We start from the raw sequence: 16,548 nt of genomic DNA, 5'->3' as shown, positions 1-16,548 counted from the left end.
CCATTACTTGCCTATCCTTAAAAACAGCAATATCATGGTTTTGCTGAGGTTTCATACCTATCTTCCCCACAATGTCTGTTTGAGATCATTTCAGGTCTCTGGTTCAGAATGGCAGACTCAAAAATAATTTACATTTCAGAAAATTAAGAGTATTGGATAACTTGATCTAAAGAATGTCCACTATGACTGTGGTATTCACATGCCATCTGAACAGAGAGAGATATAGCTTTCTCAGGATTTCTCCTGAGAGAAGCTGTGAGCGAATGAGAGAAAAGAAAATCAAACAAATTCTTATCTCATTTGCTGCGCCTGTGTTTGTGCACATGTGGAATGTGTTATGGAGATTGTTTACCCGAGGGGATTGCTTGATTGGATTCTGGTGATGATCTTTTGCATTGATTGACCAATTAGGTCACAGCTGTGTTGGGACTTGGCCGAGAGAGCCACAGGTTTTCTAGTTAGTGATACAGTTATTATTAGTGTAATACAGTGTAATATAGTTTTAGTATAATATAGTATAAGAAAGTAATTAATTAGCCTTCTGAAATCACTGAAGTCATAGCACATCATTCTTCCTGCCAGTCGGACACCGCGTTTACTATATATGACTGCAATGTTTAAGTAATATAATTGAATATAAACATTTTATAGGAAAAATTTAGTTTTTATAGAAAATCAGTACAGAAATGAGACTCCATTCTTTCTTTCAGAAACTAAAATGATCCTGTAATTAAATTCCATTCAGGGATCCCATTGGTTTAACAGCAGTCTACATTTTAACCTCACTTTCTCACAGCTCAGTACAGCTAAAATTGCAGAACACCACTATTTATGAAATTGCACCAAAATCACAGAAAACCAATCTATACAAAGAAATAAAACCTGCAAATTCTTTTAGATACTCTACTAAAGAATATTTCTGTGAACAAAGGCACAGCTGGAAAATGAATTTATCAAGCCTTCTGCAAGCTGCAAATGCTGATACACTTGTTGATAGCTAAAGGCTTCCTTAATCAATTAACAAAAAGTGACAATAAAAGGTTAGTCTCAAGAAAACACTACAGTAAATTGTAAATTATATATGGAGATGTAAAGCCATGCCTAATATGAGAAAATAAGCTCCATTTAAGAAGCAGCAGTGGAATGATTTGATTTAATTTTCCACTTTCAATCCATGCAGCCAGTCCTTCCATTTTCAACATGAAGACTTAAATGTAATTGACATTATTGAAAACTCAGATTTACTCACTGCTACCTAATAATTATAGAAAGAATTATTACAAATATCAAGTGATATGTTTTGTAATAAACATGCAGAATTTAATCACCAGGCAAATAACTTTTATGACTTCTTCAAACAGCTGTTTAATTTCTGAATTTCTATCAAGTTAAAACATAAGAGCATTTATTTTTTACATATAAAAAATGTAGGAAAGATGGAATAGCAGAAGCACTACTTATGCCTCAGGAATACAAGTAGGTATAATGTAATTATATTCAGCAGAGTATGTGCTACTCTGCTTAAATATAAGCAGGAACACTTTGGTAGTCTTTGTTCTCCAGTACTGTACCAGACTATACAGACAGAATATTTTAAGACAGCAATATAAGGCTTTGAATTAACTATGAGGGATCTAATTTCACTATTGTGTGGGTTCACTGAGTTTAGTGCTTTGAAATGATATTTCCCTTTCCTGAAGTTGTTTCTCGGTCTTTCCTCCCCATCTCTCTTCCCCTCTTTACAAGCAGCTGTCCCACCACACTTGCATCCTCAGAAATCCACCCTATTTCTCTATTATCCATCTTTCCTAAGAGCAAATTTGGTAATAGACAGGGAAGCAGGTATTGAACCACTCCTGCTGCAGTTGTTAAGACAACTGGATTCATCTCTTCCAAGCAAAAGGTGAAGGCTAGACAGACATCCACGCAGTCTGTCTGGGGTGAGACTCCTTCTTCTGGGAACCTGAGCTCATGTACTAACAGCAATTTAATCCTGGTCCTGAAAAGTTGATATCAACGTACACAACTAAGTCACCAGCTATAAATGCAAAATACCTATGACTTTTACAAACCGAATGAATTGTCTTTTTTGGCCCTTTTCTAAAGCCAGTCTCCAGCAGGCCATGGTTCAAGCAGTGCTTTAGTACCATGGCAGCCTGCAGCCTCTCTGAAATTATCCCTTCCTCCTGTCAGATGCAAACGGCCAGAGGAAACACACATTCCTTAGCAACCACCCTTTGGATCTTCAGAACAGACACTTCTTTGTCTGATTTGCTTTACCTGTGCATACAGATTTCTTTGAACCAACCTCTAACAGAGCAGCTTCACTTGTTCTATGCACAGCTAAAAATGCCTTAATACATGCAAAGGTACATTATAACTGGTACAACTCTCCTCCTTAAATTCCTCTGTTTCATTTCTAGGTTGAATTCTGCTTTCTTCCATTATCCCTGATATTCACAGTGACTCCAGTGCTCTCAGAGTTACTGTGGATTTACACATCTGCAACTGAGAGCAATGCTTCTCTCCCCCACAGCTCCTCTGCAATGCCTTCACAGCAAGTGGCCCAGCTCAATATTCAGATTTGAAACTCTGCTATTGAATGAGGAACTGCTGGGGTAATGGTGCTCAACAGACCAAAAGGGCTGTCACTTCCCAATAGCTGCAAATATATTGAAATGGTTATTGATCGTGTTATTAAGCCACACTAGGATTACGTTACTGAAGGGGTGGCCCATGCAGAAATGGAAAACTCCTCACAACCTCTCCGGTCGCAGCTATAGCGCTTCATATTTTTATAGGATAACATATGCTGGGAAGTACTACAGGCTTCAGCTAATCTCCATTATCAGTCTGTGAGACCGGCGGGAAATATTATCTTCTCTAATTTAGAACAAAAGGAAATAAAATGAAGAAGAGCCTACAGCTACAGATGGATATAAAAGGAGAAAGAGAATTAAAATCTGAGCTCTTCTAGAGCAAATTTCCCAGCTTCTCCTTCTAGGCTGCATCACCATTTCTGATCATGCTGTAATTCTAAACCTTATACACCAACCTGGCTTGAACCACCTCCCATAAGCAGCAGCTTGAAATATAATAGAAAGATAGTAAAAAATAATGATTTCTCATGCCACAAAATTATTTATAATTTTTGATATTTTGAATAAACTCCAGTATGTGGCCACTGGAGGATAAAGAAGATATATGAAATTAAATTAATTACAATTTTAAATAAAGGCAATCTTTATAGATTTCAATAATTTTCTACATGGAAAGCCTACAGAAATGCTAAATAACATTACTTTTGTAATAACATTTTGATACTTATTTTAGCTGAGTTTATTTAACATTTCCTGATGCTGTAAAAGTCAATTTATGCAGAAACCCCCCTTCCTTCCCAGCAGTTAGAGAGACTTGCTTATTCCATTTTCCATTGCAGTGAGGATTTGAATCTTACTTTTTCTGAAAGCATCTTTAAAGAATTCTTCAAGCTGTCTGGAGAACGTTGGCTTGCAGAACTAAGCAGCAGGTCTGCATGGCTTGATATGAGAGGTTGCAGATGACTGATGTTGCTGAGAACTTCTTTTGCCTTGGCTGTGTTTTCAGGTGAATAGTAAATACACTGGTATCCAGTACTGTGATAACAGAGAGTCACATAATGTCAAATTTCAACATTAATTTCTGCCATTTTTAGCAATGTTTATGGTGCTAAAAATTCTACCACTACTTTTGCAAAAAAAAAAAAAAAAGTCAGATGCCTGAACTTCATGGACACCACTGAAATGCTCCTGCCTTTAAGAATAAAAACAAACTTTTCCTTGAACAGTAGCATAAAACAGACTGCCCACCACGTGCTCCAAGTAATACAGTACAAAATTCCTTTGAGTGACTGATCTGAACATCAAACCCCCATATTTTTATGTGTTTCTTTTAAACACTGTAATTCTAGAGGTAGAAAGTATTTGACAAAGTCAGGAAATAATATGAAAGAGCATAAGGCTCCTCATTTTACCAACTGAACTCCCCAACAGAGTATTAGCTACCTCACTAAGTCTTTCAAAATAGGCCATTAATGTTTAATTGATCAGTGGCCCACACTGTGTTTTGATTAGCCTCAGTGATGTCCAGGAAGTGATGACAAACCAGAATTATCACCAATAAAAAAACAGGTGCCTGATTTGCGAGAAGAGAAACAGCAATGGGGTGTGGAAGTTAATTACTTCAAAACCACACAAATGCACACTGCAAACTTCCTACTTTCAACTGTTCAAACTACTGCAATTCTTTTGCAGGACTTCTCCTATCCCTCTTTCATCTTTTCCCCCGTACAAATTATGCAATATGCTCTTATACCATTGTTCCCAAACATCATTTCAGACAGCATGTACACACCCACTACCTCTTGCCTGTAGTGCACAGCTCCTCACCGGAACCCCCTGTACATAACTCTTCCTTTTATAAAGCCCTGCTTCAGTCTTTCAGAGGAACTAAGCAAAATCTTTTGCACCTTCAGATTAAAACAGGAAAAAAAGAAACCAAGTATCTCCTAGTACATCACTCAGGCCAGAGGAATGTACATATTACCCCCAGCTGGTACTGTTTGTATTGCCCTTCTTTTTTTATAAATATTTCAGTCCCTTCAGCGCTTTCACCACTGATTTCTTTCTAAATTTTGCATACCAAGACTCAATACTGACACTTGTTCAATCCTCTGAACTTCATGCATTCTGATTAATTTCAGTCATTCTCCAGATCTCTTCACTCCCCCCACTTCCCCTTAGTGTCATTTATTGAGTGACTTCCAATTTCTTCTCATTAGTTTTCTACAAATTAGAAATTAAATCTTGTTCAGTCCCAATTCAGCATTTTCTATGACTTTGGCAAATAAGGACAGCTTCCAAGCAGTCTTAAAATTAAGGCTCTTGCTTATCTATTTTGCTGAGTTACAGTCCCAGTATCCAATTCTATTTTTCTATTCCCCAATACCCATCCTATTTTCCTGTCTTTCACCAATGTCTTCATTCCATCATACAATTCTTTCCAGAGGCAGACAGGATGAATGGCATCTAAGTGAACAAAGCTCAGCCATGCTACCAGCCACATCTAAATTACGATGTACCTCCAACTTACATGATCTACTCGTGTCTACTAGACTCATGTCTAGTAAAAGTCATAATTCTGAGTATTTCAGCAAAATGAATAATATAATGTCTCTCCTAATGAATTAGGGAAAAAAAAAAACCAAAAAACCAAACGTCTGCCCTCTGAGTAATAAGGAAACTGCTGCAGTTCTACCTTTGAAGTGGATACACTGTTAGTGAGATGAACTTCCAGAGTCAGACCTAGCACTACATTCACTGGAACACTGAAGCTGCCAAGCTCAGTAGATATGGCAGAAACAAACAGTAAGAGTCTATGTTAATTGCAGTGAAGACATAATCTTAAAAGTCTTGATACTTCTCTAATTCCCCATCAGGCTTTTCCCTCCCTTTATCAAGCAGTCTTTTTTGCAGGCTGAATCTGCCTAATGCTGTTATCAAGCTCACCATGCACACACTCCTTTCTGGGATTTCCCTCAGTCTTTGAATCCCAGATAATTTTCACTGATCTCCCACAGCTCTAGGCTTCACTGAGTATTGCAGCAGAAAAGCTACAGACACCACTGTAAGAAAGAGGGCAGAGTGACACTAGAGGTGTGGGCAGTTCTCAGTGCAATTAAATAAATCATAGCTTTTAAGTAAAGGAATTGTGAAGAGAGAATGACTCTTCAGAATGAAGTGTATGACCAGACTGGTAATTATGTGGATAATTTAAACATTTCCAGAACCCTAGAAAGTATGACACAACTTCAAATATAGTTTCTCTCATAATTTGAGGGCAACTTCCTCCATCCCCCTGCAAGAATGTGTATTTATTTTTCAGAAACAACATGTTTGGGAGTATTTGAAGTTTCTAACTTGTCTTCACACTGTTGCATCTATGACTGCTGAGGTCTTCTGCGGCCTTACCCTTCATGAAAAGACATTACTACTTACAAATCAATGACATTCCCTCATCTACAACTTTTAAAGCTTACTGCTGCATACAGCTCTGTAAATACTATTAGGTAGAATAGGCAGCTGCCTCTTACAGAGAAACTTGTCACAGGTGTCCCAGGGCACAAACTAAAAGAAACTTTTGCATTAGGGTGAAGGCCACATGGGTGGGTCTAGTGCAGAATATCAGCAGCACAATGAAAACTTACCTCTGATAAATTATAATTTATTACATAAATTATGACTCATGTACGTTTTGAAAAACTGTATAATAATGCCTTCTGGGTTAAGTTTCAAAGCTTTCACTAAGCATATAAAACCACACTTGATCATTTCCATATATTGGCACCATCATTAACTATGAACACATGACTGTCAGCAGCCATTTCAGGTTTAAAATTGCTTTAAGGACATACTTGTGTAATTTGACGTCTTGGAGATGGTTTATATTCCATATCCATTTTTTATTTTGTTTTTATTTTGTATCTAGAATAGTCACTGCCTCCACTGGCTCCAGGAGTATCTTGACGGGTGAGGGACAGCCCGGGATCCTGCAGGGCTTGGGGGCCAGGGGCTGCTCTTCCTTCTGGCAGGGTTTGACACAGCTGCCAGACTGCACCCTGCCTCTGACAGGATGTCTTGTTGCCCTGTGGTGTTTGACTGTTTATTTTCTTTTTCCTTCAGCACTGTGACTGGGTTTACCAGCTTGCTTTGCTGCTGCTCTGCTTGCTTGGGAGCCCAGCACCAGTGCATGCTGCACCAAGAGCCGGGAGCCCTGATGTGGGAATCCAGGGCTTCCCTCTGGCTGCCCTGGAAGGTCTGGGACCCTGGAGGGGTCAGGAACCCCCCTGTACAGAGCCCCGAGAGACACTGTCTGTGATCTCTGTCCATGGAAAAGAGTTTTCAATCTTACAGGATGAATTACAAGCTTTGAGTGTTTGATAAGAGTAATAATTAAGTGTGACACGGGTGCAAAAGTAAAATTTTAGGTTTCTAGATAAGGGGTTCAGAGGGGACAAGATGTAGGAAATTGGGTGTGTCTTGTCTTTTTCCTCCTTCATGCCCTCCATGTTTCACTGTGGTGTTGGCATTTTTCTATTGGTTTAGGCTGGGGACACGCTGTTCAACGTAGATGACAGATATTGGCACATTATTGTAAATATAGCACACGTAATTTCTGGTATATAATGTTTGTACCATCCCACTGAGGGGCAGAGCCCCGCACGCTGCCCTGCAGGACAGACCTGCGGCAGGGCAGCAGAACATGTTAGAGATAAACAGAATAAACAACCTTGAAAACAGCACAGACGAATTATGGCTTCTTCTTTGGCAACGGGGCAGAAAGACAGAGACTTTCTACAATCTCGGAATCACCAATACCCACAGATTCCGACACCCTCCCACAGGGCTGATCCCTCTGTGCCGGTGCCCCACCCCGGGACCAGCCACTAGTGGCCATCTATCCAAGGCAGGAGGCACTGCCTAGTCCCTGTTCTCTGTCCCTGCTTCAGGACTTTTTTACTACATTTTAACTCGATACCCACCTCACCCTTTTGCTACACTTTGTTTGCCACCCTGAGCATTCCCGCCTGCTGCTCTGAGGTCCCTGCTGTAGCCCATCCCAGAGCCAGAGGGGCACCGAGAGCGCTCCTTCCCGTGGGTTTGCACAGGAAAGCCGCTTCTCTCCTCTCTCCCTGCCCTGCCCGAGCCGCCATGGCCGTGTGGAGAGGCGGCCGCGCCGCGCCGCAGCGCCCCCTGCAGCCGCGGGGAGCCATCGCACCCGCCCTGCCCGGCCGGGAGCCAGCAGCGCCCCTGCTGGCCGTGCCCGGAACTGCGCCCGAGGGGAAAGGGCCCGGCAGCGCAGAGAGGCTGCGGTGGGTTTGTGCTGCTGCTGCGCTGCTGCGCCGCCCCACGGGGCTGCTTCTCTGCCTTCTTTACATATATATTTTTAATATATATATATTTATGTATGTATATATTTATGTATGTATATTCTAGTAAAGAAGTGTTATTCCTTTTTTCCATATCTTCGCCTAAAAGCCCTGTACTTTCAAAGTTAAAATAATTTGAAAATAAGGGGGTCATATTTTCCATTCCAAGGGAGGTTCCCACCTTCCTTGGCAGACGCCTGTCTTTCAAATCAAAACATTTGAATTAATATTAAATTAGCCACATTTTAATTCTAGATTAACAGAGGTTTTGCCTGAGAATAAATACTGCAATATGGTAAATGTCTAATTTATAATGAAGCTCGCAGTTACTCCACTCCTGCTGTTGACTGCGTAATTTGTGTCACTGAGTTAAATTGTGACCATCTGGGACTAGCTTTGTCTTCCAGCAATGAACATTTGACCTCCCATTTTTCACAGCCAAACCTACAGATATTAGCATCAAGAATATAGTTAAAGCAAGTACATCTACCCCTAGATAACTTGAATTTTATGTACATTACTGAAGATACCAATTCAGTGGTTTACTTACGGGTCATATGTATTCTGTCTAAAGAGGGAACTTATGATCAAAAATAAATTGCTACATAAAAAACTATGGATAATTCATTATCTCAGGAAATGAAACTAAACCAGATTATCAGAGCTGAGGTTATGGAAACAGGCTTGAAAAAAGCTAGACATTTGAATTACTTTGGTATTTTTATTTCTTTAAGATTCCCTTGTCACCTTGGAAATTCTAACACTGAATATGAGGAAAATGGAATGATGATGTTAGTTCTGTCTGTGATGACCAAATACCCACAAATATTTGCTTATCTTAAGCAAATAGCTAAGGCTGTATGCACAGCACATTTCCTGCTGCTTCTCTATTTTTCTTCATTCCTAACTCAATGAAGTCCAATTTCTCTTCCTCACACACGTATACATGCAAAAAAATAGGGTAAAGTGAGCAAAGAATAACATGAAAAGTTTTAGGCATGGCAGGCATTTCCTTTGAGAAGAAAGATTACAGTTAGATCAAACACAGATTTCTGGGATTTTCTGTCAAATGGTAGCATTTCTGATGCCTCAGAGAATGAAAATGGATTTAAGGTTAAAAATTCAGGCAAGAGGAACATAGACTATTGCAACATTAATAAAATCTCTGGTCACCAAACAGCTACTTTACTGAACGAGCACACCTCATATCTTTACTAAAAATCTAGGCCTCAAACAGAAATACAGAACAGAACAGAAATGTTCAAACTCAAATTAAATTATTAAATTACTATAGCTTTGGGGGAAAAAAACTAACAGAAAATATTTTTCAGTAGTGTTCCAGTTTTAACAACTTGCAAATTTAAAGCAGGATCATTTCTAAGCAGCTTGCTAGAAATTATGTATAAATCCACAGTGAATCACATCACCTAATGCAGCTTGTACGCACCTCTTTTTCTTGATGGTTAAAGTTGGAGCATTAAAAATTTGCAGTCACAAGTCTATGTGTTTTGGTTAAAACAGAGATGATTAAATTATATTTTAAATAAGAAAAAAAGTCCTTTGTATATCTTGAAAGTGAGTTATCAACACTTCAAGCAGTGAGGCACTATATGGGTATAACTTAGAGAATGTCTGATTTAAATGTTTCTGAAAAGCTGAGCTCTAAAAACAATAATTTGTTGTGCTATCTAGACTGATGAGAAGACAAGCCCTTCCATTTGCTGGAAGAAGAAATAATCTATACTATTAAGCCAAAAGAGACTGTATCTGAACAACTACCTTTTTCTTTTATACAGATACAGGAAAGGAAAAAATTAAAAGAACATACCAATACAGAATAATGAAAAATACTCTAAAATAGATGTATATCATACATAAGTAATTAATATTCTGCAATTGTTTGCCATACTTTAATCATCCTATTTCATTTATTTTACTGAAAATGCTATCATGCCTAAACAAATTGTTTTAAAAGTATCTTGTTCTTACTCTGCTATGAAATTCATTACCTGCTACTAAAGGGACAGACATAGTAGAGCCATGCCCACTACCTGCTACTAAAGGGACAGACATAGTAGAGCCATGCCCTACAGACTTGACTGATGTTTATAGTGGAAGGGCCTTTGATGTGTCTCTTTGATACAGATGAGGAATAGTATGCAATGGAATGGGCTTCAGATCCCATACCAGAAAATTCTGTATTTTTCACCTAAAAGAAAAGCCTTTCTTGCTCTTATTTCAGATTTTTATTTTTAAATATGCCTTTTAAAAAAATTGGATATGACATTCTTGATGGTAATAAATGAGAGGAATTGCAATAACACTGCATTTTTTTGGTAAATATTATTATACAGGGCTTTTTCTTTGTATCTGCACAAAGATGCATATTCTGAGTAATAGAAAACATGCCAGAACTATCTTCAGAAACACATTCTCCACATTCTGCTGTTTGATAAACTTTCACAAAACATATGTCTCAAGTCTTTTTTTTGTTTTGCAGTTGCAAATGCTACAGATAACTGTTCCTCTTTTTTAATTACACAAATTTAAGATTGAGCAAGAAATGTTTTGTGATATGCTGACACTGCTGAATATTTTGATAAACTCTTCTAATAATCAGACTGAAGGTCAAAGACATGCAAGGCATTCTGTCACATCTTAAAGCTACCAGGATTGGCTGAGAACTAATCTCTTCCCACATCTCACTCTAGGTCTTCAGCTCAGTTAGCCTAGAGAAAATGGCTGCTGAATCTGCGGGTTTTTTCTGTTTGTTCTATATTCTGACTGATAGCACAAGGTGTCACTTCTTACTTCAACAAAATCTTCAGAAAATCTGCCCCCATTGTAAAATAGGAAATTTAAATTGCAAGAGCTGCCCCTGGGGACACTATGTGTCCTCAAAGCATCTTTACACAGCGAAATAAACAGGTGTGTGCAAAATAACACTGTTGTCACCACAGTGAAATAAATTTCTCCATTATAAGATTGAGAATGGTCCTTTTGTGTATTTATTTAAAGCAGACCTCCTGAATATTCATTAAGTGAGATTCTACTGAGAGCTTGCTTACTCCTGTCTTTCAACTCACACAAGTTCTTGAAGTTGAAAATCCAAAAGATGGAGTTTTCTCTGCGCCGCTCTCAAAGATAGCAGAAAAGGTTAATTTTGGAGGCTTTCTCCTTTCTGCTTTGTGAGAGTTCATACACAAGTGACCATTTCCCCAGCTTTGGCAACAGAATAGCTAAAAACTGCAATACACTGTTTTCAGTGCTCAAACTTCCGTTTCCTAGAGTGACTCAGGCTCAATTTTTAGGAAGAGTCTGACAGGATAGTAACATAGCTATCCTAGTTGTATCATCCTGAAGACAAGACTTTTGCTTTTCCAGGATGTCCTAGGGTGACCTTATGGTGTTTGTATCTCCAATAGTGTGTTCTGTTTATGTTTGATACTGTTCTGTGCTTTCAGAACTGACTCTGAAAGTGAAGGTCTGTTTTGCCTTGTTATCAGCCAGTTCACCTCCCCTCATGGTCTGCTGTCTAGAAAAGGCTAGTGCTGGCTGGCTTTTGCTTGCTTGCTTGCTTGGTTTGCTTGCTTCTGCTTTTGCCTTTGCTTCCTAGCTAGTTTAGCTAAGCAGTCCAATTCTTTCCCTGGACTGTTTCTTTTCCTTTCCTCTTCCTGAATACCATCCAGCCTGCTCTGGACTGGGATCTGGGAAACACCGAAGAACACCAGGAGCCTGCATTTTGTGATCTGCAGCAGCCATCCCCAGTGCCCAGAGCAATCCCCAGCGTCCAGACCCGGGTGACCACTCCCAGGAAAGACTTTCTAGATTTGTTCATCTCTTCAGAGTGGTGAAAGAGTTTTGCTGTCATCTGGTGTTGTTCATTTTCTTTTTGGTGCTGGGGAGTGCTTTGTTTGTTAAATAAACAGTAAACAGGTTCTTTTCCACTTCTCTCAGAGAAAACTTTTTCCCGAACCAGGTGTGGGGGGGGGAGGAGGGGGGCGGGCATGGGGGGTTTGTTTTCTGAGGGCCCCTTCCAGAGGGTTTTCCCCATATCTGCCCTAAACTAGGACACAGGAGAACCCAGAGACATAAAGGAAACTGACAAAGTAAACTTATTGTATCTTGTCCTTAAAAATTGCCAAAACACAGATGTTGCTGAGGGATGCAGGAATATCTAAGCAGCAGAGCAAATGTAAGGTGATGTGCAGGCTTTTGACATAGGCCTGAAATGCCTTGATAGAGCCTGCACAAAGCTCTCACTCATCATCTCCTCCCCGCTCTTACCAGCAACTAAGAAACATGGGCACTATCTAGTGATGCCTATGAGATATTGCAATGTGTGTTCTTCCAGGAAGACATTCTCTTCCCTATATGGCATTTTCTCTTTTCTCCAATGAAGAGAATTCACAGAGAATAATCTGTCTCACAGCTATCCTCCATTTTGGGAAGTCACACTCTGCCAGCATGGATATGCTGCAGGACTGAGCTAGTAATAAATGGTTCATTTTCTGAAAGCTGAGCACTGTGAGAACCATAATGTTCTTTATATCCTATGACTTTAAAGAATTATGTCTATTATATTATTTATATCCTGCAGTTCCAGTTATAAATTATTATGATAAAAATCCACAAACCACTATTGCAACTATATTAATCAGATAGTAAAGGAGCAGATACTTTAAGAAATATCTTTAGACATTTTCTTCAGTGAAAAACCCGTACTTTGCAGGCCTCCATATGATGGGGGATAAGGCTGCCCATACCAGTTTGCTTACAGCAGAATATAAACACAGAGTTCATAGATGTGTCTTATGTGATCAACATGATGTACATGTTTCATTGGCAGGTTTCAGCATCAGAGGTAATGAAAGACTTTTGAAGATTTAACAGAATTTTTATACTGTGTAGTGCAAGCAAGACCCCCTCAATAATACAGCTTCCAAAGCAACTAGATCTGTTGGGTTTTGTTTGATTTTAATATTAATGCAAACTCCTATTCAACCTAGAAGTCAACAGCAGATTTGAATAATTTTCCTTTTATTCTTTAAGATATTTTTTCCATGAAACTTTTTTGAGCGTGGAAAATAATGGAATTAATTTTCTGTGGATTGTCATGGTAATTTAGGTCAGAGTACTTCCTTCCTGCATTCTCTTTGGAATGCTGTAACACTGCAGTGAGCAACATCAGTTGAAGCACTGAGCAGTCACAACTACAGATGCTGCCACTGACAGCTGTGCCTGCTTGAAAATACGAACAGCCATAGCAAAAAATACAAATGCATCCAACTCTTAGTTAGGAAAATATGTAACTAAGACTTTTGTGCATGTTCAACAGTAAACAAAGCATTTGAGTTCCACAATAAACTGAAACCTTTATTTTTGATTAGTCTTATTTTGGCCTTCTGGAGAATAAGACTAGTTTGTTTTCTCACAATTTACTAAAAATACTTTTATCTTAGCATACACCCAGGCCTGTCAGAAAAAATTGCTACCTTAAGTTACAGTTTCTGTATTTAAAAATTGTTTACAGGTACATTCCTCTTAGCAAAAGAATTGTCAAAGAGATACTGCATCCTGAACAGCAGGTTTTCAAGTACTGATATACCTCCAGCTTCCTGAAATACAAATCACAATTTTGAATCATTAAGGTTGCAAAAGACTCAAAATTATAGAGTCCAACCTTTGACAGAACAACCACCATATCAACTAAACCATAGCAGGGAGTGCCAAGTCCTGTCTTTTCTTGAACACTTCCAGGGAGTATGACTCCACCACTTCTCTGGCAAGTTCCAATGCACAACCCTTTCCATGAAGAAATCCTTCTTGATGCCCAACCTGAACATCCCCTGGCACAGCTTGAGGCCATTTCCAGTATTTATTTCCTCGAGGCCATTTCCTGTATCTATTAAAAATTAGTCTTAACACTAAAAGTAGACTGTGCTTCAATTTTCATCAAAGCAGGGAAATATTGTAAATATTTTATGAATGCCATGTCCAATCCTACTAGATTTTACTCTTCTATTCATTCAGCAGGATAAACTGTTCCATTATTCAGTGAGCTTACAGCATTTTAATGCAACCTTAATGGTATTTTCCCAGCTATCGGAAAGAATACTTACTTTCGTCTTTCTGCCTCAAATTTACTCAGCAGTTTCCGGAGACCACCATTCTTAAATCCTTGAAAATGTGCAGCTGGGGCTCCCACAGTGATAACATCATACAGAGCATCTGGAATGGGAATAGAGAAACACAGATATTTGAATGCTTCTATCCCCAGGTCATGGCAACACTGTGACATCTACTCCACAAAAAGTAAGAATAAGTCTTTATCATTTCCAGAAAATAATTGATAATCCATGTCCCAAGAAGGCCCAAGAGCTAATCAATCTTTCTATACAGCCACCTGCACACTTTAAAAAGTTCATTTGATTTATGGCTATATCTAAATTATGTGCCACAGTGTAGAACAATATTCCAGCTCTGCAGTTTACAAAGCTGCCAAGTAAATTGGCCCATTGTGTATTTCATTTTATTGCCCCTTTCATTATTTAACTTGTAGTCATGTTGAGATGCACAGATTCAAGCATTTGAGGGTCAAAAGAGACCACTATGATGGAATAGTCTGACTGAATAATAGAGACTACAGAACTACAGCTAATAATTCCTGCCTCAAGCTTGTCTCTTGGTTGAGTGAAGGCATCTCTTTGTTTAGGCATTTAATCTTGATTTAAAGATTGCAAGTGACAATGAATTCACTGCATTCCCAGAGAAGTCAATCAGACTAGTAAAAATCCCTATTTCTTTTCTAGTTTGAATTTCTTTATATGTAATACTACTGTACTTTCAGATATAATGGTGTTTAATGCTAAATTGGTGAGCCCTGCTTTATGACATACACTAATTTTTTACATATGTTTATAAACACAGAGAAAGTAAGTTTTTCTCAGCTGAGAAGCTACCAGAATAGGAACTAAACCATACTAATTAAATTCTTGCCGTGAAAACGAACTTTGTCTCTTTCTCTATATACCTGATGCCTTATGACATAGGGGATTTTTGTGTGGATGTATACTTACAGAACTGGAGGTGAAACATCAGTTTTCAAAGAGCTTGTGATTGACTGTCAGTGCAGAGATGAAGATTTAATTCCATCCCACACCACAATAACTATTTCTTCTAAGTTTAAATTTACATTTACAGTAACTGGAGGTATGAAAATACAGTTCAGAATGCCTCATTCTTAAAAGATATTTCTAAAGGAAACATTACAGGATGTTTTTTGAGAGCTATTTTATTCATCAAGGAAGTTTCCCATGTAAATTAAAATCTAGACCCCTCCTAAAACAGAACTTGCATTCTGATGATAAATATCCCTAGAAGCATGAAAACTGTACAAATGATTCACAGTTAATGAACTATGCTTTACTTCCTGAGCTGAATCTCAGAACATATTTGCTCAAATTGATTTGAGCTCTAATGAGTTGGTGACTCTTCAATATCCACTTAAATGGAGAAGTGACTTAGTTTCATTAGCCTTAGGTGAGCTTCAAGATTCTTAAACAGCCCATTCTTTCAGGTCTTAATATAGATTTATCCATAATACATATTCTTCAGCTATTAGAGTTCCACTGGTACTTGACAATAAGGAGTTCTATTGCTTAAAACAGCAGTGGCTTGAAATCAAGATAAGAGATGAACTCATCAAGGCTCTGAATATGTTTAGAGATAACTCATGAAACAACAGGAAAACATTTAAAAGACTAAACCCGGTTCTGACTGTTTTAAAAATAGACATGACCCTGTTTATAGCTACTTTGGGAGGCAGGGAGGATTTATCCAGAAGGGAGCCTTTATTCAGCCTGTGATCTCTTCTCAGCATGGTCAGGGAGCAGCTGTCTGAGACAGAAACACACCCAGCACAGCTGAGCACCTGCCTCACACAACCTACATGGGAGAGTGAGGATGGCAAAGGATGAGGAGCAAACATCCACACCTGGTGATGGGCACAGGGCAATCTCACTCCCATTTCCCAGAGCACGGTGCAGTGGAGAGTGCTGCATGGCTTGGGAGGAATGTCTTGTGATGTGCTCTACTTACACATCAGTGGAGCTCCCTGTTAAAGACATGCAGTGTCAGCATCAGTGCACTGCTGCAGGAGTGCTCCAGTAACTCATTACCATCAAGCAAGAGCAGGTTACTGCTGACACCCCTCTGCAGTGAAAACAGAGCTTAAAATGAAGCAGAGCGCCACAGGAGTTGTATCTTATTATCAAGAACAGCTCAATCCCAATTTTGAGTCAACCTGCTTGCTTCCACAGGAGGCAGTCAGAGTCTTAAACTGGCCAGATGCAAAACAAAAATCAATTCACCAAATCTATTCAAAACAAGCACATATTGTAAACAGGAACAAAAGCAAAGCTATGTCAATATATAGATTTAAGCTCTCTAGTATGATGAACAGAGCATAATACATTTGTGTTTATCAAATGGATAGGGATATCATTGACTCATAGGAAAATAGCATTTTCCTCAAAGCTATTCCTACTGAAAGTTTAAGCACACTTTCTCTTCCATGTCAG

General features: G+C 38.9%; 1 protein-coding gene across 15 annotated transcripts in view; it reads right to left on the bottom strand.

The window, feature by feature from the left end:
• INPP4B (inositol polyphosphate-4-phosphatase type II B) overlaps positions 1–16,548 on the bottom strand; it is a 293,940-nt gene that overhangs the window by 70,798 nt on the left and 206,594 nt on the right. For all 15 annotated transcript variants that reach the window (XR_012055774.1, XM_041715980.2, XM_041715983.2 and 12 more), the window contains 2 exons: positions 14,089–14,197; positions 3,458–3,635 (listed from right to left, as the gene is read on the bottom strand). Coding sequence is in view for 14 of the 15 variants with exons in the window: in XM_041715980.2 (XP_041571914.2) it covers positions 3,458–3,635; positions 14,089–14,197 (287 nt within the window). In the remaining variant the exon portion in view is untranslated. The remainder of the gene's footprint in view (positions 1–3,457; positions 3,636–14,088; positions 14,198–16,548) is intronic.

This window comes from Taeniopygia guttata, chromosome 4 (assembly GCF_048771995.1).
Source record: "Taeniopygia guttata chromosome 4, bTaeGut7.mat, whole genome shotgun sequence".
NCBI classification, from domain to species: domain Eukaryota; kingdom Metazoa; phylum Chordata; class Aves; order Passeriformes; family Estrildidae; genus Taeniopygia; species Taeniopygia guttata.
The sequence above is the reverse complement of the archived record's forward strand: the minus strand, read 5'-3'. Positions and strand labels throughout refer to the sequence as shown.